The sequence below is a fragment of the Phaseolus vulgaris genome, chromosome 6 (genome assembly GCF_051622355.1).
Source record: "Phaseolus vulgaris cultivar YP4 chromosome 6, ASM5162235v1, whole genome shotgun sequence".
NCBI lineage: Eukaryota > Viridiplantae > Streptophyta > Magnoliopsida > Fabales > Fabaceae > Phaseolus > Phaseolus vulgaris.
Window position 1 is genome coordinate 35,966,469 of NC_143503.1, and position 22,446 is coordinate 35,988,914.

The window sequence follows — 22,446 nt, forward strand, 5'->3', positions numbered from 1 at the left end:
TTAATCAATGTCTAAGGACATTAGTTAACGAAACTTACTCTTAATGTATTTTTTTTAAAGAAAGTATTAAAATAATTTAAGCAATATTAACTTCTTGAAATCATCTAATTTTATCTTATAGATAATTTATGCATAATATTTTATTAAAAAACTCACGTTCTACTATATTTTTTAATCAAGAGCACAATTTTGAATCTAATTGGGTCGTATTCAAATGAGAATTTTTATTATTATCGTTTATTACTATTATATCTATAATTAAAAGAAAATATGAATTCGAGAGGAGAGAGGAAAAAAAACGCGCATGAGATAAAATGATAATAAAAAAAGCGTGACAAAAAAAAGAGTAAAATAAATTATAATAAAAAAGTGTTAAAAAAACATATAAAAAAATACATAACTAAAGTAGATTAACATAATTAGCTATCACCTTTTAGTTTTGTTCAGTCATTTAATTTAATCAAAATTGAGAAGTTTATACCAATAACTAATATGAAAGTTTTAGATATACTAAAAAAAATTTGTTTATATTAACCAATAATATACTAACAGGAATTATACTCTAAACAACTGAAAACCTGATAGGTTGAGAATGGTATTCAACAATAGTTTGATTTTTTACTGAAATTAAATATATCCTAATTTAAAGATTAGGAGATAAGATCTAATTAAACACTATAAACATGATTAAGAGATCATTGGACATATTAATCTTAATATAAAAAAAAAATCAACAAAAAATTATAAATACGAAGAGACCCTATAATAAAAAAGTAATTGAAAGAGAGAACCGAAAGAGTAAAGACCTAGAAGAATGAAAAGATTTAATAAAAATTGTAAGAAGACGAATTGATATTTAAACTAATACATCTGATTTAACTCTTTCCATTCTTCATATTTAAATTTTAAAATATCCCTTCACATTCCTCATAATTGTTCTGGTTTTCTTTTCCTGTGATCCACATTTTCATAAAAATGGTTTTTGTATTTTTAAAATTTCTTTTATAACTAGTTTTGGGACTTTGAAAACATATAGAAACAAATGTGGAAGGACATATATAACATATTTTAATCAAGCAAATTCTATTCATAAAAGGATATAAATATCTTTCTTTCCGACGTAGCCTCTTCCTAATTTTATGTAAATTGGTGTTCCAAAATTTTAATTTTCTACGATTTTCTCCAATTACTATCCCAAATATGTGAAAGGTACATATATTATTGTAAAATTCAAAATGACAGTAAATACATTTAGTTTGTTATCATTAACCCTAACTCCTCCCAATTTACTGTTAAAGAAATTGACTTTGTGGTTGGATGCAACTACAAAGAAGATGTTTTGAATATTATCCTTAAATATGAATAACATTATTCCTTGTAAAAACTTAATTTCTTCCTTTAACAAAAACATACTCATAAACTAGCAAAAATATGTTAACATTGTATTAGATTGTCGTATATATCGAAGATATCATAATTTAGTGTTTTTCTATTTTATTCCTATCTTTTTCTGGCATCTACACCACATAGATGTTGAAGAATATTTTTGGTTGTAGGAAAAAATGTAGAAAAAGGTGACATCACATAATTTAGATTAAATTGCATCCACAGTTTGGTCTACAGACGTATTGACCCCGTTACCAACAAATGTAACAAGGGACTATTGTTTAGGTCCAAACCCTTTTTTGGACTTTCTTTCTTGTCTTCTTTTCTTCTTAAAATGTTCCCTCTTTGCAGAGGACAAATTAACCATCCTGGACCCATTATTCTTCACCCTTTACAACTCCCTTTAAAACACATTTTATTAACCATTTTTAACCCACATCATATCATTTATTAAAAGTAAAAAAATCACAATAATACTTTTTTTTTTACCTTTGATGATAGATATATTTATTTTTTCTATTATTAATATTTTTTTCTGATTAAAAGAATTATTATAGACACTACAATCATGTGAGAAGCATTTCATTAATGACAGATATGTTTTAAACGAGTACTTTTTGTGTATTCTATTGTTGACGCCATGCTTATGTAATATTGACGTCGGCAATTTCACAAAAGTCGTATAAAATTCAATTTATCCCAAAATGTTAACAGCAAGATATATTAGTCTCAAAGTAAATATTTTACAATCATATTATTTCATTTTTTATTATTAAATATATTTATTAACTTTTATATTTAATTACTTTATAATTCGAGTTTCCAAATTTGCACATTATCTTCGCTCTATTATAAGTTGCTACGTGGCACCGAGTTAAAAAATCATTTAACAAGGATTTGTCGACCCTGGGTTATTTTTCCTCCAACCAGGCCAATGCTGATTGATAACTATAATTTTGGATTATAAACAATCACAAGTGAATAATGAATATTAAAAGTTAATTATTGGTCACATGACCACCACAAAAACTACCTATATTTTCTTTTAATTTTAATCACTCGAATAAGATCTCATTATTTGTTGAATTTTTCTTAGGTCTAGTGTACACAAAGGCGTAATTTCGATGAAAGTTTTAAATGTGGAAGCATGTATATATATTGTAATTGTAAAAATGCTTAGAAGTAGAATATTTCTATATTGCAGAAACACATTTTTGTTCTTTATGTTTTTCTTTCAACAAAAATAAATAAAATAAAATAAAACACTTTAAAGAATGTTTCAATCCACACTTCAAAAATTGTTCTAATTCTTATATAGATAGTAATCAATATCAACATGTACATCACTTAACCTACAACATTCTACAACCTCTACCGAACATCAAATCAATCCTCATTTAAAAAGGAATGGTAAACCACATCATAAAAAATCATCAAAATCTTTATAATCAATTTTTAGTAAAAAAAATACATACAAAATAATAGACCCTAATACAACCATACAAACACATTTTCGTTCTTTTTATGTATTGACATTCAAATCGCCAATGAAAACTAAAAAAACAGTATGTAATAGAGTTGAAAAGCGATTGATCAGTGAATATGAAATAGGTATTTAAGTACACGTGCCACAATTATGATTTCCTTCATCTTCTGTGATATTATCGACCAAAATTGCCTGAATCGTGTTCGCAGTTTTATTATCCAGCTAGTGTAATGATAGATAAAGCGAAAAGAGAAGATTTGTGGCCACTAGTTTAGAGGTACGCGAAAAGAAACTTTATTGTAAGTAGAATTGGTATGTATGTGGCTGTGTTTTGTTGGGAGCTATTTTTCCCCAAAAACACATGTTTGATTTGTAGAGTAACGATGGTGGGTGTGGGTGTGGTGTTGTTGGTGAGTCAACCCTAACACGGCTAAAGTTTTTTGTTCTTACTATAGCCGCCCACTACTTATAATTACAGACCTATCCTACGTTGTTGCTCTTCCTAGTTCATCATTCTAGATGTAAGGGCAATATTTCTATGTCAATACATTTCCACCAATACCCAATACTTTACATGTGTTTTTTTTTTACATGTGTTTTTTTTTTCTCAATAATCTATATCAAGGATGCATATGCTTTATTTACCAACTTCTATTGCTGACATTCAAAATTATATCCCTAAGATGTAAAACGTAAAGCGTTAGGTTAGGTGAAGAAGGATTTCAAATAATTAAATTTCTTCATTCACAAAATATATACATCTACCCACAACACTTTTCTTATTCAATGTATGTGTTGCCCGAGACAATAAATTACATGTTTCTTTTTTTTTAATCACCAAATATGTTATATAATCACATAATTTGAATCATTAATCCATTCTCTTGTATATGGTTCTTTTCATTGATTTTTTTCAAAGGTGGATTCATTTGACTTATCATTTCGTAGGAATAAATTCATTTTTTTTATAAAAGAGACTAAAATCAATGTATATGATTTACAATCACAACACACGTATCATATGGATACATAAACAAAAAGAATGGAGGCTGTTTTTGAATTGTAGGCATGTTTATATTGTTTTATATATACGTTGAGAAGTGGCTTCCATAATAAGTGAAAATGATTATACGTATAATGAGTTCCCAAAATGGAAAAAAAAACAGATTTTACATAAGTAATTGATGGAATAATAACAAGATTAATTATTATAAACGGATTGATTAGAAGGATAGGGTGGTTGGAATAATGAAATGGGAGAATACGTTTTGGTTGTGGTGAAGAAAAGCTGTAAAATATGATTTAGATTATGATAATTTAGGGTTTGTTTCCACTGGCAACAATCCCTATCAGAATTGACTTAGTTAATATGAAAAGTGTGTCATGTGTTCACATTTGACACGGCTACATTGCATTCCAAAGAGTGTGAAGTCTTCTTTTAATCATTGATTTATGGACGAAACAAAATCTCACAACATTAATCTTCTTCTTTGGTGGGGTTGACATAGATTATTGACCCTTGCTAGCATTCCCAATGTCAACATTTCGCCCCACACTTTCATATTATATACATATTTCTTGTATAAGTTTTAAAATTCATTTTAATTATAATCGTAATTTACAATAAAAAATATTTTCGAATACCTCTTATTTATATGTTTAGTTATTTTTATTATAAAAAAGTATGTTATTTGATTGATTTAAATATACTTTTAATCTCTCGGTTTCACAATTTTTTGCATTCCTTAAAAAAAAATATGTAGAAATTATTCTTCGACAAAAAACATAAGTTTAAAAAAGCTTGTGAAAAATAATCCTTAAAAAAAGAGTATTGATATCTTTCTGTCTATTTCTTAGTATTTTTGCTAAACTTATGGACAAATATATACACCATATTATATATAATTGTTTATATAAAATAAGACTTGTACAATTGCATGTATTAGTTTCTTACTCTTTTTTTTTATAAAATATATATGATATTTTATAGTCAATTGTTTGTCAATATTAGGATGTAATAAAACTTTATAAAAGTAAATGAAAAATAATTTGGCATGTTTAACAAGTATGTTTCCGTTTTACAATAAATTTTTAAAAGTTAAACAAAATAATAATTTCAAATTATAAATTAAAAATATATTTAAGTATTTTCTATTTTCTTACATTTAAGTATACATTATCAATTTTTTTATAAAAAAAATTAAATAAATTGAATCAGATATTTTAGAAATACTGCAACCCTTATACCTTATATATATGGTAGACCATTAGAAAGATAAACCACCTACATATATTCTAAACCCACCCAAAACTAATTACTTTCTAAAAAGTAATTAACATTCATAACCTACCACAGTAAACTGTTTATCTTTATTTATTTAAATTAACTATACTTACTTTTATGCATTTTAAAAAATTTATATGTCGTCGTACTAATTTCTTCAAATTTAATTTTTATTCGTTCTGTCATCTAAAATCTTCTATTCTCATTTAAGTTTAACTAAAACCGGTTTACCATTTTTTTTATCAATAGAAACTTGTAACTTTTTATGAGTTCGTAACCTTTCACAAAATTTTGTAATTGACTGTAACATATAACTTTTAATTGGTTTAATAGCAAAAACTATTGGTTTAGAAAGTTACGAGACTTATATACTAAATAAAATAAAATAAAGTACATAAATAGTATTGTGTATACACAATTACCGAAATAAAAGTCCTTGAAGTGAATAGTGTATCTCATTTTATTTTTCCTTTTACGATGAGTTCAATTTTGAGATGATTATTACATCGAGTGTGAGTTGTGTTTTTGTTTTTGATTTATAGAATTCACTTTGAACTTTTGAGAGTGGGTCAATTATAGCCTAATGGGTAAAAGGACTTTGAAAAAGGGAGAGTGGTAAAATGAAGTTGAGTAATGTGTTGAATATAATCTACGCATTCTCCTTTATCACTTTCCCATTATTGCTCAACACACAACCACACCACCAACTTTTATCCTTTCTGTGCTAATTAATAATTCCACTCTTCCCATCTCTATAAACAAATTATTTTCTTTTAATATTACGGATTTTTATTTAATTTTTTGGGTACATATTTTTTTTAATATAATTCTCAAAATTAATCATCACATATAAATTATTAAATAGAAACTAATTTTATAAACTAAAATAATTAGTTATTATATTAATTAAATTAAAAATTATTTTATAAAAAAATTATTGATATTTAAAGTAGTTTTTATTATTAATAATAAAAAGTTATAAAATAATTTATAAATTAGTATTTAGCCATTAACTACTAATATTTTATCTAGTAACTACTTATACTTTAAATTAGTTTTATTAATTTTTTAATACTAATTTAATCTAAAATATTAATAACTAAAATGTTATTAGTTAATTTAGATACCAATTCAAAAATAATATTATAATTTTTTATTAATAATAAAAATCATTTTAAATATTAATATTTTTTAATCTTTAAAATAGTATCTAATTTAATTAATATAATAATTAATTATTTTTAATTTTTAAATTTAGTTGTTATTTAATGTTTTTTTTTAATTGTTAAGATATTTATTATATGTAGTTTTTTAAATTAAGCCTTTTTTTCATCAATTTTTTTTTTTTAATTCTTACCGGTTTTAAATGGTTCATGTATTGTTAATCACGTTAGGATTTTATAAACTAATAATGATTTTAGGATAATTGTATGATTTCTAAAGTGGATAACAACCAACAAAGTATGGGAGAATTTTCAACTTGAGTCAAAATGGTTTTTTTATATGATTTTCTTAATTATTTCTAAAATATAATTTTTAATTTGAGTCATCTGATTCTATTCAGAGTTCTACTTCAATTTGGATACTTATACACACAATTTAGATAGTTCAAATCAACTAAAGAGTCAAATATCATAATAAAATCATACACAAATCAATAGTAATACAATTTTTTCTTTCCATCCAATTAATTTTCAATAGACTTAGTAAATACACTAAACATGAATATTGACATCAAACATCCAACCATTTTGTATCACATGTCAGTTCAAAATACATATATTTCACTCAAATATTCAATTCCTACAAAAATTCTAGCAAAATTATAAAGTCACTTTCAAAATGAGATCTTATAACCTAAGTATTATAAAAACTTTAAATTAACTTCTCTGACTCGATTGAACGATTGAGTATCAGAAATGAACTCTAACTATAAAAAAAATGAAAAGAAAACCTAACTCATACCACAAAATCATGATCAATGATTTGAACACGTTACTAAAACACGTCACAAACACCACATGCAAAATATGATTCTAAATAGAAAATCTCAAAACTAAGTCAAAGAAAAAAGGAGGAGGATTTAAATTACACTAATAAAAATCTGATTAAACAATTTTACTCTATTAATTGGTAGAAGTTCAAAGATAGTTTATGATCATTGATATTATGAATAATAAAAAACAGAATTTTAGAAAGAAACACAGGAGATAAAAATAAAGTATTTTTATAAAAAAATAGTTACTTTAAAAAAAAAAAAAATTATAATTATATATATTGTTCACTTTAATAATAAAATATATTTAATTATCATTTTAATTATAACATTTATACTTTAAAACTATTTTCTAAATCTTTACATATATAATTATATACTTTTAAAATTAAATTTATTATTATTAAAATTAGAAGGATAGAAGTCATTATACCTCTTGCTTTTGAAGAAAATTAAAAATAGTGATGATTTAAAAATTGCAGTGTATAGTTCATATTATGCAATTATTTTTAACATATAAATAGTTTATATTTATCTTATTTAATTTTTATAATTTAAAATATAATAGTAAAATAAGAATATCAAATAGCTTATATTTTAATTCAATAAAAGTAATCTTCTAATCTTACGTATACATATTCAGGTGTAATAAATAAAAGATCAAAATTACATTATTCTTTTATAAAATATATTTGTATACCAATACAGTTTTTTTACGATGTTTGAACTGTGGTAGATATAATTTATACATCTCAAATATAGATTTGATAAAGGTGTACAACTATTTTATAGAAAATTTCCAATTTTGATTACTTATATTATATTGTAGTAATATAAGTTTTATTTAATAGTATAGAAAAGTCAAAAAGAAAAATCTTGAATTGCCAAATAATTTGTTAACAAAAAAGTCAATATTTCATTTCAATTGTCGTCTTCTATCAAGTATCCATCTGTCTTTGAAATTCCCATGGAAGAGACTTGAGAAGTCGGTTATCTGAATTTTCTGAATATTTTGTTAGATCTCAATCGTTTTCCTCACGCAATATATACGACCAAAGTAGCTTTAATCAAATGGTCCCTTTGAAATCAATTTAATTTGTAAACTCATAGAAAATAATTTAAATGCCTCTTTTATTCTCTTCATTTTTCCTTCCCTTGAAAAACAAAAGAGTTACACCTAATCTCAAGATTCTGTCATGACTCGGATTGAATAAAGATATTTGATTGGGTGAAGTGCATATAGAAGTTATAGGGTAAGTTACTTAAACCATGCACCAGATTAATTATAAGTTCGATGTATTGAAAAGTGCCTACATCTGACATAATAACCGCGTTTTTATTTCTCCTACGTAATCCAAAAAAAATTATAAAACACATTCAAACAATGTTTTGTGGATTACAAGTTAATTTCGTTGACATTTACTCATTGTATTCTGCCATGTCATCCTTTTTTCTCTTCTTTCATGAAACTTTTAAGTACTATAATAATTTTATCAGAGTCAACCAAACGCAAAGACTCCAAAGAAGGTCCAAACAGAGATGGACAGTTTCTTCCTGCACCCCTACAATTTTGTAAATTCCGAAATTGATCCCCACAATTTCGGGATCTGGGAGTGTGTTATGGATTCATCAATCTGGAAGTGAATCATGTTGCATTCCGGATGAGGGGGTGTGTCGGAAGCAAAGTTTGCATAAATTATTGATTTCTGGATTGTTGAATCTGGAAGTTTAATTTCTATTACGGATTGGTGGATCCGGAATGATTTTTTTCAATTATGGATTTATGAATCTGGAATGCATATTTTTAATTATGGATTGACGGATTTGGAATGATTTTTTCAATTATGGATGTTTTGCATTTTTTTATTTTGAATTAACACTATCATTCATGTACTACCGGAAGCATGAATCTGAAAGATTATCGGATGCGCCAATCCGAAAATTGACCGGAAGCATCAATCTGAAAATTTAACGGATTTCTTAATCCGGAATAAAAATAAATAAATGTACAATTTATATACGGACACTTTTGTCTTTGCGCAACCTTGTGGGGTGCAGGAAGAAACTGCCACAGAGATGCAGCTGTAAGCTAAAATTCAATGAGCCCATTTCATGTGAAATTGGACTGAAACATGGTCCAATTAAGTCCACTCCAGCCCAGCCCAGCATCTTCTTACCGCTTACTTGCAGTTGATCCACGATTGTCGTAACGACGTCGTACCAAATTAAATATCTCCTCCAGCCTTATCGTTTATGAGCATCCACCAATTTGAGTTCGGCTTCTGCGTTTAGTCACCAACGATCCTACAATGGCGACGGTCACGTTTTCCTTTTCCGCTAAAACCCTAACCCTACCCTATCATCCCAAAACCCCAATCTCCAACTTCTACCCGATAACCAATCTTCGCTTCCCTTCTTCCATTGTGACCCGAACTCGAAATGGTAACCGGATTCGGGCGTCGCTGGATGGGGATTTCTCATCGAAAAGGAGCAGCAGCAGCAACAACAGCGACCAGAGAGAGACAATAATGTTACCCGGTTGTGATTACAACCACTGGCTGATTGTGATGGAGTTTCCTAAGGACCCAGCACCCACTCGTGAACAAATGATTGACACTTACCTCGACACTCTTGCCACTGTATTGGGAAGGTTCCTACCTTTTCCTCTTCTCTTTTTCTACCCTAATCTTTCAAACTTGGAATAGAAGAAGAATTCGTAGGTACCTTGTAGCTCTTAACAGTCAAGATGAACGCCAATTTATGTGCACCTTCTGTTTTGTGGAGCTACTTTGTTATTATCGATTTATAATCAAATTTTCACTATGTGCTTCTGCTTGTGTACCAGCATGGAGGAAGCAAAGAAGAACATGTATGCATTTAGCACCACTACCTACACTGGATTTCAGTGCACTGTTGATGAAGCAACCTCGGAGAAATTCAAGGGTAATCCTTCAATTCCCAATTTGTGTTGATACCCTTGTTGCGTTGCTGGATGAGTTCTGGTTCTTCATCTTTTGTTTATGCTTGTAGGTTTGCCCGGGGTTCTTTGGGTACTGCCAGACTCGTATATAGATGTTAAAAACAAAGACTACGGAGGTTATATACATATATAATCTTAAAATTTCTACAGAAATAAGTTGTGTTTGAAGTGCTACTGATTGATAATATTTTTGCTGAATGCTTGATGTTCTTTGACTTTAGGTGACAAGTACGTAAATGGGGAGATTATTCCTTGCAAGTACCCTACCTACCAACCCAAACGGAGCGCACCTAAGAACGAGAGTAGAAGGTATGAGAGACGGAGAGATGGCCCTCCCCCTGACCGCAGAAGGCCAAGACAAGAGGCGGCTGCCTCGGATTCATCCTCTACATGAGGTAGTGGGATGAATTCTCTATTCCATTTATTTTACTTTGCCATGATTTTGGTCTCCCCTTCCCTAATGTGTCTAAATTTTGATACCTGAACGGCTGAATCAAGTACCACGGATCCATCTTCGTTTTAAACTCACACCGAATGTCATGGAAGTTTCGTTAGCTTCCCCCTCCCCCCATGTATGCAATTCATGGAATCTTTTCAGGCTCTGCGGATACGTGATTATGCTATTGCTTCAGTCTTGCAGGTGATTTTCAGTTTACTGAGAGAAACTAATGCCAAAAGAAAGCTGCTCCTTATCACGGCTCTATCATGCTCATGGTCACTTTAACAAATAGAAGATTGAGCTTGTATTGGGTTCTCATCAGGATGCATCCAATGTTTCTTGCAAACTCAAACGGGTATTTTCACGATTCATTTTGAGGAATGTGTTCTTTTGGACTATATGAGTATGACATGTGAGACAAGTGCTATAGTTATGTATCTATGTAATTTGGAGAGCTTCTTATCATGCTACCAGTTTGTGTTTTAGTAATATTTTTTTCCTACAAGTTTCACGTCAACTGCAGTATTAACTCATAAAGTTACTGATATGAACTGATAAAGTTTAGATAATGTGCATATATAGCCTTCTTTAACTATCTGAAGCAGCCCATAAGCAATCCTTAACTTAGTCATGCTACAACATCCCAGTTTTGCTGCGCTTCATCCCGGCCACTCCTCTGTGAGAGTAGTTGGCGAAGGTGAATTTGTTGGAACTTGGAAATGGGTGCATTCATAAACCATCCTTGATTGCCGTGTAAAATGTAGGTGTTTTGTTGAGGATAATTGTTTTAACTCCAACGAGGGAACCAGACCAGATTTATATTTGACAGGGATACTGAAGGAAAATACTGAAAAGGCAGAAAATGAGGATAGTAATAAACAGGAAGTTATCTTTTTTTTTTTTTTTTTTTTTTATAGTTTATATTGATTGAATGAGAAGTGATAAAAGAAAGAAAGAAATGATGAGTAGTGCCTTCTCCTTCGTTGGTTAAAAGAAGGGGGAGGTTGAATAAGATATAATTATGCGAAGATGATTAGATCTGTCATATCAATTTTTTCCCTTTCTCTGGTGAGAGAATTTTTGTGCATTTTGAATGATTTATTGGTTAGGTTTTTTTCCCTTTCAATCAAATTGTTGAAACATTAAAGATTTATTTTTGTGAATATATATTTTTTTTTAATTTAAAAACATCACATGGTTTTATACATTTAAAAATAGGTAATTTAAAATAACAGAATCTTTTATTCCTTGTTTCCTGTTGTGAAAGAAAGTTCCATCGAACATTTCTCTTCCCATTCTCAGTAGCAACTCCCTCCTCAAACTTCCCTTGCCTTAGCAGCACCCTACCTCCGGTGCCATTTCTGTAGTCGTGCACCTCTAGTGTCACCGTTACAACACCTCTCATGTCTAAAGCCTCTTTTGGCAACAGTCTCTCAGCTCCACCGTTTAAGCACCTTCCAATCATCATTCTCCAACTAATTTTAAAATGTGAAATATAATGTATTTCAAATTTTGAAATATTGAATACATTGTGTTCTAGGTTGTAGAATTTAAAATATAAAATTTGCATCTGAATAGGAAAATTGGATAATTTTGGTATATTCGAAAGTATTTGGTATATTTGAAAATATGAGGGTAGCAGAAGAAATTTATGGAGGTGCAGGAAGAATTTGCCTATGTGTATATAATTGTAATATACACTACTTTATGAAACCTTCTTTTATCTTGTAACCGGTACACCTTATTTGCCATGAAACCTTTTTTTATATACTTTTAAATCTCATTTAGTGGGCTACACGGTCCACTAACCAGCCAATAGCCATCGCATTGATGTCAGCAGTCCTGGTACATTAATGAAACGCAAATGGCTGTCTAACTTTGGGCAATTTCTTCCTGCACCGTATCACTTTTAACCTGCACCCTATCATATTTTTAAATTTCCAAAATTTCCCTTATTTCGGATTTGAAAATATGTAATAATAAATATAATTCAAAACTAAAAATACATTCCGAAACAAGAAATTGAAAATGCCTGGATAAGAATTTTTAGAATTTAAAAATTTGTTTCGGAAATTGGAATATTTTCAGAAAAAAGTTCTGAAAGTAATTTTTATCTAAATCCTCTTTATATTTAAGGCTATTTTCGTCATTTTTAGGGATATGTTCGTCATTTCTCATAATAGATTGGGTGTATTTTAGAATTGACACGGTGCAGGAGAATTTGCTTTGAACCTGCTTTGCTGGTTAGAATTGACATCTATCACGTTAGTCCCACAAGTTCTACTTCATACATTCTTTTCTATTTATTTTGTAATAACGCTATTCCAATTTGTTTTTAGAAACATTGTGGGCCTATAATATTCTGAGGGTTTCAGCATTATGTTCACGGTTTATGTAATATGACATTGAGAGGTTAGCTTCAGTATTGGGCCCTCAGCCATTATTAGAAAAGATACTCGTTTCCATCACTTTACTATAATTCGTATTTAGTTTGAATCATTTTAGGATTTTTTATTTTATTATTTTTTCCGTCTTTTCTTTTCTGTAAGAAGGAAGAAAGAGAAGCTTTGGCATACTTAGGCCCACCGACTAACTGTTTAGAGCGTTGACACTTGCCACATGCTATACATTACGTGTTCCTCCTTCTCTTAATTATTTAGGTAAAACAAACGTAATTTTCACAATAATTTTAAAACGATTTTAAAAATGAGATAGATAACAAAAAAATAGAAGAATTTATAAAATAAGTTGAGTAATGTAATATAAAAAATGAAAAAAATGTGTTATGGAAAGTCGTTTTATCTGTAAAAAATCTCTTCTTTTCTTGCATAATTGCATGTGGACATTTTTGTATTGATAAGGATTCTGCGGTTGGTGGGAGAGTAATGGTGCACTTAAAAAAAACTTTTCTTTTTGTACTGTTTCAACCGAAGTACTTTAAAGATGAAGGAAAAAGCTTTCTTTTTCCTCACCGATCAGATCAGATAACGTAGGAGATAGCAGACTTTCATATCCCTTTTTATTTCACAAGAACTTGATCCTGAACTGATGTCATAAGTTGCTTTGAATTGTACCCTCTTCAATTTCTGATGAAGCATGTCTTTCTACGGATCTTCTTATTCTGGTTCAGATTATGGTGAGTACAATTTCAATTCTTATTCTCTAGATTACGATTATGCTCAAATTCCACCCCCTATGGCTTATTCTGGCTATGAGTACAATCAACCATATTATGGATACGATCCTAGTTTATATTATGCTCCTGATTACCCTGCTGAGACTTACCAAACCATATCATACTCAGCCACAACTTATAGTGATCCAAAATCAGTTGTGTACGATCCCAATTATGGTATGACCCAGCTTGTGATCTCTTACTCTAATATGGAATTCAATGTGCCTGAATTTGAGGAGTATGACTCAACACCTTATGGTGGTGGGTATGACATTGATCAGACCTATGGCAAATCTCTACCACCGTCAGATAAAATTTGCTATCCTCGTTCTGGGTCAAGTCCAATTAGTGTCCCCATTCCCGGGGCCATAGTGCCACTGCCTACTATAGAAGAGGGAACTGATGAGAAAGCAATCGTACCCCAGAATGGATCTGCAGTCCAAATCACTGAAGAAAAACCTCAATCACAAGATAATGGCAGGGATCAGCCAAGGAAAGTTGAAGACAACAGCCATGAAGATGAAGACAATGAGACCGAGGAAAGTGACCATGAAGATGATTACTATGTTGAGTCTGGTGTTGGAAGTGGGTTTGGGGAAGGATACAGTGGAGAACAGGGTTATGAGAATGAGAAGCAAGTGGCTCCTCAGTATCCTAGTGGATATGGGTTGGAAGCTGTGGACATTTGTGAAAGCTTGTTTGGGTATTGGCCTTGTTTGGAACGTATGAAGAAGAGAGAATGTTATTGCAAGGAAGTGGCTTACAGAGGAAACAACTGTCAGGAGAACATGTGGCAAGGTACTGCAGATTATCTATTTGGCAGTCCATATCCTTATGGCGGGAGTGGGGATGATAGAAGTGGCTATGAAGGAGAACTTGTGTATGGTTATCAAAGGCAGTATCCAATGCAAGCACAGTACAAACAGATTGATTATAATGGTGAATTTTGGTGACACGAAAACAATTTATTCTATGATGTAATGTAAAAGTTGAACATGTAAAGCTTGTTTCTGTGGTAATAAATGTAAAATTTGGTTTTGAAACACGCTTTTCCTAATCTGATTTTGTTATTCATGATTCCTTGTACGCAAGACGCTCTTCTTAAAACTCCTTTTAAATGGCTAAAGAGTTACGCCATAAATGTTTTATAACCAACAGCAAGAAATTTAGCATTATCGTAAGAGGTTTTCATCAAGAATGTAAAACTATATTCTCTTCATCAGGAATGAGTCAAATATTTTCCAAACATTTATGGAAACAGCGTACTCCTCCAAAGGTCTAAGCTTTTTTCTGAAAACTATTGCTGGATATAATCCTATCCCTTCAAAATTTTGGAAGCGAAACACCACTCAATAAGATGGAGTGTTGTGTTATTAGGGTGGAAAACACCAGACATTTGTTCTTTGAATGCTATTTCTTTGAAAGTGTTGTCTTAGGTTGTGTTACATGATGAGGTCCAAGCTCGTTTTACATAGTTTTATGGGCCTTATAAGTTGGTGTGGGAAGCATAATACAAGCTGACATAAGAGAGTAATGCATATTTGGTTTTTGGATCACTACAAGAGGATGTCAAATTTTCTTTACTTGCTAGCCACAAAATCTGTATGACTGTTTGAAACACTTCTAAATTGTTGCGTTTTTGTTTTCTGGAGTTTAATATGAGGTTGTTTCTATGTTGGGTTATAAAACACATTCTCAAATTTTGTAGTGATTGAAAGTTGATGTTTTTCTGCCAGATGGTATGGGTCGTGCATCAAACAACTGATGTGCATGTGTCTTTAGACTTTAAGGGTGATATCAAGGTTCAAGGAATCAGGAGCAGCATGTTTCTTTTGCTTACTTGGATCTTCAAACAAGAATAAAGGTTAATCTGTCATAAACTTTGGTCTAAAATAATCTGTCATAAACCTATTTTGGTTCTAACCATTTCCTTTTTCCCACTTCTTATAAAGATGAAAGAAGAAAATTTTTAAGCGAAAAATAATTAGAAAGTGTGTGTGTACTTTAACACATAAATCTAATTTTAAATAAAAAATTAATAAGAGTAAAATAAGTAATTCACTTAATATTACACTAAAAATAGAAAAATCCAATAATTTATGGTTCTGATGAAAAAATCCTGAAGGAATATCATAAAGGAAGAAAGGTACTTCCCTCCAAACCTATATTTCTTCCATTTCATTTTATCCATATATATTAAGAAAAATAATAGATTATGGCTCTACAAATATTGATTTTGTGTGGATTTTTCTGGTTTCCAACTTTACTCCTTTTTCAAAGTCTCAGACCCAACTATTCTGATGTACGGAGCTATAGCAACTTGAATTTCACAAGACCCTTAAGCTGCTTTTAAGCTAAAACTATAGTTTTGGAAAGCTTTTTTAAGCAAATTGAATGTTGGTGGGGTCATAAAGCTAAATTGGTGGGGATAAGTAGAATTTCAAAGCATACTTCCTTGTGGGTTAATCATATACCCAAAGTCAATTATGAGAGTAAGTTCTCAAACAATATTTGTTTGAAAACTATTTTTTCTAGAATTCATTATCTAAACAAAAAAATCAGCAGCTGAAGTTTCTCCATTCAGAATTTGACAGGTTAAGATTAGAAAAATTGAAATACGGGAACAATAATAGTGAGCAAGTTTGGAAAATGGAGAGAGTATAAGCAATGTTATAAAGTGTAAATGAACTAAGTAAACCAGCAAAGAAGCTAAAATTTTGGTGGTAAAATGGTTTTAATAAATGCGTGTTCCCGCACGCATGTGTTTATGTATGATTTATGTGTGTATAATGAATCCTCATCCTCATGTATTCTTTGCTTAAAGTATTCTCACCCAAACTAACATAACAGAAGGATGAAAATAATTGTTGTCTAGAAGATTGGACATGGCATGGGTTTATTATAGTAAAAAGAGGAAGAAGAAAACAGAAGAGGAATGAGTAAAAGAGTGGAAAAAAAGGCATTGATGGCCCCTTGCAACCGCAGATTAAGGCCAAAGCGCCAAACACTACATTCAAATCCCATCTTATGTTTACCACTTACGTACAAACATGTCATTACCCAAATAAAGCATCACAAATCGTAAAGCCAAAGTTGTTTTCAACCACGACACAATCATTCTTTTTTCTTTATTATACACTAGCTAGTACTAATCACATATCATATTCAAATAATAAAATGTATTTTGTATTATTATTATTACTATATCACCTCAGCAGCTAGTAATTATTTCCATTAAAATAATCGATTAAAATGGTGACATTTGGTGGGTCATAGATTGTAACACAAGGGTAGAATCCATGTAATGCCAACCAAGAACATAGAAATTCTATCGACTGTCCTCTCTGGCTCCCACTTCCAATCATAGTGTTCAGACACTATGTTTGTGTTGTGCTGTCTTAAAAACCCTGTTAAAACCTCAAACACCAAACTTCTCACTCAAAAAAAGCTACTTCATTGCCTTCCTCCTTCCCCACTCATTCTCCTCAACATGTCTGTGCCACACAGATCTTTAGAGCCCATCTTTCTTGCTTTTCTTCTTCTTTCTTTCTCAGTGGCTGCTGCATATTCTTCTATTCATGAGCTTCTCCGAAGCCATGGCCTACCAGCAGGGCTCTTCCCAGAGAGTGTAAAGTCTTACAATTTGGACCAAAGGGGTCGTTTGGAGGTGAACTTGGATGGTCCTTGCCTGGCCAAGTATGAAACAAGAGTGCTGTTTGAAACGGTGGTTCGAGCTAACCTTAGTTTTGGTCAGCTCAAGGGCTTGGAGGGTCTTTCTCAGGAAGAGCTTTTCCTGTGGTTACCTGTGAAGGATATCATTGTCAATGATCCATCTTCTGGTCTCATTCTCATTGATATTGGTCTTGCACATAAACAGCTCTCTCTTTCTCTCTTTGAAGATCCCCCAGTTTGTAGATCCCAAGGTACTGTTTCTCTCACTCTGTATAGCTGTTACTTAGCAATCATGACCTGTCCTCAATTCCTTTCAATTCTGAACCTTTCAATTATGGGGTTTGAATAGGAATCATAGTGGAAAAGCACATGCATGCCATTTTCTTCTCAGTCATTATTACTTTCCAGGCTGTCAAATCATGATTGGGTGCATTTCAATTCTCATTAATTTATTCTTCTAGATTTCATTCCATTTTGATTTCAAAAATTGAATGTGTGGGGTGCAGGTCTTTCACTAAGTATTGGTGGAAGGAAGAGCATTGGATTTCAAGATCAGAGATGAAGGATTGCTTGTTTATGTGAAAAAGATGGTTTCTTCTTTCCTCTTTACAATTTTGTTTTGTTTTTCCCTTCTTCTTTTTCCTTTACAAATAAATATATGGTGCAATGTGCATAGATCCAATGAGAGTTGTGATTATTAAATTAGATATCAGTCAAGGGAAAAAAGAGAAACTCATAGGCGGTGTTTATTGTAAAAAATCTTTATGCAATTTTGTTTGCCGCATTTTTTTTCTTCTTCTAATGTTCAAGAAAAGTTATTTGATATTGTCATACCAATCATTTCATTTATTCGTTTCTTTTCCTTTTACCTTTTACTTTGCTAAAAGGGATGTTATTCTTACAAAGAAAAAGACTTTCTGATCCTATGTTGAAGATATTCAGAGAATCTGCTAATGTTGACTGTTGTTTACCAAATTTGTATATCAAATTTTGAATAAAAAAAATCCACCATAGTTCACATGACCATTCCATAAAGATCATAAATCAAACTGAGACAGGAAAGGAAGAAAACTGAGGTTTTAATTTGCTTAATTTATTTGACAATATGATCAATAATGCTGGTCAACAGTGAATTTCTTTAATTTAGCTTTTTTAATTGTGTTATGAAGTTTGAGAAAGAATAAGAACCTGTTTTTAGTAAATAAAAAAAGACTGCATATAATTGACTAGGTGGAATGGATGTGCATTATTCATTCACACTTACAACAAAAGAAAATATCTTAATTGACATGGACTAATACTCTGTTATGCCAATAATACCATAATCATTATCTACAATAAATAGAAGAAGTCCTCTTCAACTTCTCCATGTGTAATTAATAAAAGTTGCAACTTCTTTACATGTCATTGATAATATCTTGCAACAAATTCTTGATTTGATTAATTTGAAGTCTTTCTCCATCTTTGACCTGAAGAATGATCAAAATGAATATTATATTATAACATTGTTAAGTTTATCAAGTAAGCATGAACACCTACATATTCACAGTAGTGCAAAGATGAATAAAATTTCATCTTCAAGTCTCTTATGAATGAGAAATTACTGTAGTAAAAAACAAGTTTTGATTATTATCATTCTCAAAATCACCTGTATGCAGCTTGTAATCAGAAATGCTCCTTTTGTGGTTGTGAGATTAGTGTCTATGAGCTCAATGCCGAAGTAATTGAGTGTCTCCATCAATTTGCTGAAACTTCCCCTCTTTTTTTCAATGATGATCTTGACCCAGAGCTTATTCTCATCTATTTGTGCCACAATGACCTCTGCCTGCAGAAAGTAAGAGTGCTAACATTGGTAATTAAGCTATTAATTCTTTCAAGGAACAATCTTAGTTATGGCTGACCTGTATCCCCCAATTCTTCATATCTTCCACAGCTTCAATTTCATCTATTTTTGTCTCAGCTGTTTCCTCTGAAGTTGCTTCCATTTGGTGAAGTTGTTGGCTGAGACTCTGGACTTCGTCTTGCAGCTTCTCTATGTAGGTGATAGCATCTACAATAATTGTTCCTCTATTCATCTGAAAAAACAATTTAGAGCCTGAGTTTACATTCCAGCAATTTGTAAATTAAACAATGAAATTTAACATTGAATGAACTGTTAGATTAAGAAGTAAGAAGATGAGTGTTAGGTAGTTGCATTTGTGATGATAGGGTTTATAGACCGCAGCATCAAAAGCCTCCTACTGAGCTTCTCCCTCCTTCTCCTTTCAACCTCAAGGTTTTTTGATTTGAACTCTCTTGTGTTATCATCATAGTTCCTCTTCCTACTCACCCTTTGTGTGCTACAATCATTTTCTTCTATAGTAACACACAACCAGTCTTCATCTTCATGCTCCATTTGTTGGAAAAATAGGTCTTGGTAATGGAGCAGAAACAGGTAAGAATTGGTTTGTGGCTATATAAGTGCTTCTCACAGAGGCATCATGTCAGATAGAGAAAGTACATTAATGCTTGTTTTGAGGGACTTTTTGTGGTCCCTAGTTAATTCATGTATGTTTCTTATGACAAGAGAGAAATATATTTCTGTTTGGTCGCTTAAATGTGTCTTCTGCTTGTTGGAATCTTTTTAACAGAATGTGACTATGAATTCTGGATATTTTATTACAATATATGCAGTTAGAAATCACATTGAACTTCTACCTAACTTCTTTCTTTGATTTATAATATGATAAAAGGCTTTGAAAAAAGAATTTTACTCTATTTTTTTAATCTTTTCTTACACAACTTTACATTTCTTTAATTTTAAATAGGGATTCATTTAGGTATTTTTACTAAAATAAAACTTTAAATATCTTATCTTAATTATTTTTCTCTTTTGTAAGCTTGGTAGAGACAGAACATTGTAAATGATTCTTTTGCAAGATGCAAATAAACTTCCATGTTTTAGTGTGATTATGAAGGCCTTTGGTAGGTGACCTTGTTGTTTGACTGAAAGTGCCACAGAACAGTTGAGTCTGCTGGTTTGTTAGCAAAATCATGTTAAGATCTCAAATCGTAAACTTTTGTTTGGATTTAAATATATTTAGTCTCTCAAAATATAATGATATTTTATATTAGTTTTTAGTTATTACTAAAATAAATAAAATTAAAAATTCCATGTTTTGTAAGAGAAAAAAAATAATAAAATATTTTTCGAGGATTAGAAATAGATATAAGATTTATGTTCTTCAGTAACTTTTAACAGCAGTGTCTTCTAGTAACAATATATTTAACACTGTAATTAATTCGTCGTGGTTTACTATCATTTTGTTTTGACAGAAAATATGATTGTATGTATAAATGTACTTGATAAAGATGCATTCTTACTAATAACGAAAAATCAAGGATAAAATGAATTTTAATTAATAATGAAAGTGGCTGGAGAGATACCAATAATAAATTAAAAAAAAAAACTGAACTGTTATTGTATACTTAAAACAAAATGTGACCACTTTTTTATTTTCTGCTGTAAAAATATTATTCATTTATTTATTTAGTTTTATATATTTTTTAATGGTTTAAAATAATATTTTTTTCCAAACAATTAAGATTCAATAAGTAATTTTATAATCTGAATGAAATATTTGATATTACTGAATGAATACAGGTATGTCCATTCAAAACAGTTCTCACCAACAAATTAAACTATCCCTACACGCCATTGATAATATCCTGCAACAAATCCTTTGTTTGCTGAATTTCAAGTTTTTCACCATCTCTGTCCTGAACAATATAGAAATCACAGTTAAATAATTGAAGTGAATATTATATCATTGTTAAGTTTTTAATGCAGAAATTTTACAGATGAACCAAAGTTCATTTTAAGTCTCTTATTGGACCTATGATGAAATCATAATCATTGACAACAAAAATAAACAAGTTTGAGTATTATCTTTGTTAGAATCAGAATCACCTGTATACAGCTTGTAATAAGAAATGCTCCTTTTGTGGTTGTGAGATTGGTGTCTATGAGTTCAATGCTGAAATTATTGAGAGCTTCCATCAATTTTCTGAATCTTCCTCTCTTCTTCTCAATGATGATCTTAACCCAGAGTTTATTCCCATCTATTTGTGCCACTCTAACCTCTTCCTGCACAAACCAACAGGGCCCAGCAAAGACAACATTAGCAATTAACAGTTGCAGAGATTATTCATTTTTTCCCCCAATCAAATAGAGGATCTCATATAAGACCTGTATCCCTAAATTCTTCATATCTTGTGCAGCATCAATTTCATCTATTTTTGCCTCTGCTGTTTCCTCTGAAGTTGCTTCCATCTGGTGAAGCTCTTGGCTGAGACTCTGGACTTTGTCTTGAAGCTTCTCAATGTACGTGATAGCATCTTCAATGATTGTGGCTTTGTTCATCTAAAACCAAAATTAGAGTTTATAATCAGTTTACATTGAATCCGGAAAATTAATGTAACAATTTGTAAATTAAAATTGAATGAAGAAAGAGATAAAGAAGTTGCATTTGTGATGATAGGCACTATAGCACGCAGCATCAAGAGCCTGCTACTGAGCTTCTCCCTCCTCCTCCTCTCAGTCTCAAGGTTCTTTGATTTGAACTCTCTTGTGTCATCATCATAGTTCCTCTTCCTACCTATCCCTTGCTTGGTACAACCATTTTCAGTAGCAAGAGAAAACTCTTCCATAGTAACACATAACCAGTCCTCATCTTCATACTCCATTTGTGGGGTGTTGGGGAAAGGGGTGTGTTTGAAGGCTATGTAAGTGGTTCTCATAGAGGCATCATGTCAGAGAAACAGAAGAGATAGAAAGTACATTGATGCATGTTTTGAGGGTCTTATTTGGGTGTGGTCCCAAGTTAGTTCAGGTATGTTTCTTATGACACATTTGTGTTAGGCTGTTTAAATGTGTCTTCTGCTTGTTAGAATCTTCGTAACTGTTTTGTTTTTTTTTTGCTCCAATCTTCCTAACAGAATGTGAAAATGCCATTAGAAATCACATTGAAGGTGTTCCTCATCTTTTTC

At 30.9% G+C, this 22,446-nt stretch overlaps 5 protein-coding genes across 7 annotated transcripts; 3 read left to right on the forward strand and 2 right to left on the reverse strand.

Moving 5' to 3' along the window:
* The first annotated feature begins 9,364 nt into the window (after positions 1–9,364).
* MORF9 (plastid developmental protein DAG) lies at positions 9,365–11,036 on the forward strand. 3 transcript variants are annotated; one of them, XM_068640994.2, is made up of 5 exons: positions 9,365–9,802; positions 9,998–10,095; positions 10,183–10,248; positions 10,354–10,527; positions 10,765–11,036. In XM_068640994.2, exons 1-4 carry the CDS (start codon positions 9,462–9,464, stop codon positions 10,524–10,526), a joined length of 678 nt encoding a protein of 225 aa, XP_068497095.1. In that variant the 5' UTR covers positions 9,365–9,461; the 3' UTR covers position 10,527; positions 10,765–11,036. The 3 variants fall into 3 exon arrangements, with proteins under 3 accessions (XP_068497095.1, XP_068497096.1, XP_068497097.1); XM_068640995.2 differs by having other exon boundaries at positions 9,369–9,802; positions 10,631–11,036; XM_068640996.2 differs by having other exon boundaries at positions 9,369–9,802; positions 10,773–11,036.
* Positions 11,037–12,645: 1,609 nt separating this feature from the next.
* On the forward strand, positions 12,646–14,789 carry LOC137832689 (uncharacterized). Its single transcript, XM_068640993.2, has one exon. The coding sequence runs from the start codon at positions 13,668–13,670 to the stop codon at positions 14,697–14,699; it is 1,032 nt and encodes a 343-aa protein (XP_068497094.1). The 5' UTR covers positions 12,646–13,667; the 3' UTR covers positions 14,700–14,789.
* A 1,944-nt stretch (positions 14,790–16,733) lies between these two features.
* On the forward strand, positions 16,734–18,267 carry LOC137832678 (uncharacterized). Its single transcript, XM_068640978.2, has 2 exons — positions 16,734–17,669; positions 17,925–18,267. Exons 1-2 carry the CDS (start codon positions 17,126–17,128, stop codon positions 17,978–17,980), a joined length of 600 nt encoding a protein of 199 aa, XP_068497079.1. The 5' UTR covers positions 16,734–17,125; the 3' UTR covers positions 17,981–18,267.
* Positions 18,268–18,631: 364 nt separating this feature from the next.
* LOC137832677 (transcription factor DYT1) lies at positions 18,632–19,863 on the reverse strand. The gene is made up of 4 exons (XM_068640977.2): positions 19,613–19,863; positions 19,320–19,493; positions 19,067–19,243; positions 18,632–18,887 (listed from the first exon to the last, which is right to left on the reverse strand). Exons 1-4 carry the CDS (start codon positions 19,811–19,813, stop codon positions 18,816–18,818), a joined length of 624 nt encoding a protein of 207 aa, XP_068497078.2. The 5' UTR covers positions 19,814–19,863; the 3' UTR covers positions 18,632–18,815.
* A 1,143-nt stretch (positions 19,864–21,006) lies between these two features.
* LOC137832691 (transcription factor DYT1) lies at positions 21,007–22,228 on the reverse strand. The gene is made up of 4 exons (XM_068640997.2): positions 21,925–22,228; positions 21,647–21,820; positions 21,368–21,544; positions 21,007–21,177 (listed from the first exon to the last, which is right to left on the reverse strand). The coding sequence occupies exons 1-4, from the start codon at positions 22,195–22,197 to the stop codon at positions 21,106–21,108; spliced, it is 696 nt and encodes a 231-aa protein (XP_068497098.2). The 5' UTR covers positions 22,198–22,228; the 3' UTR covers positions 21,007–21,105.
* Positions 22,229–22,446: the final 218 nt, after the last annotated feature.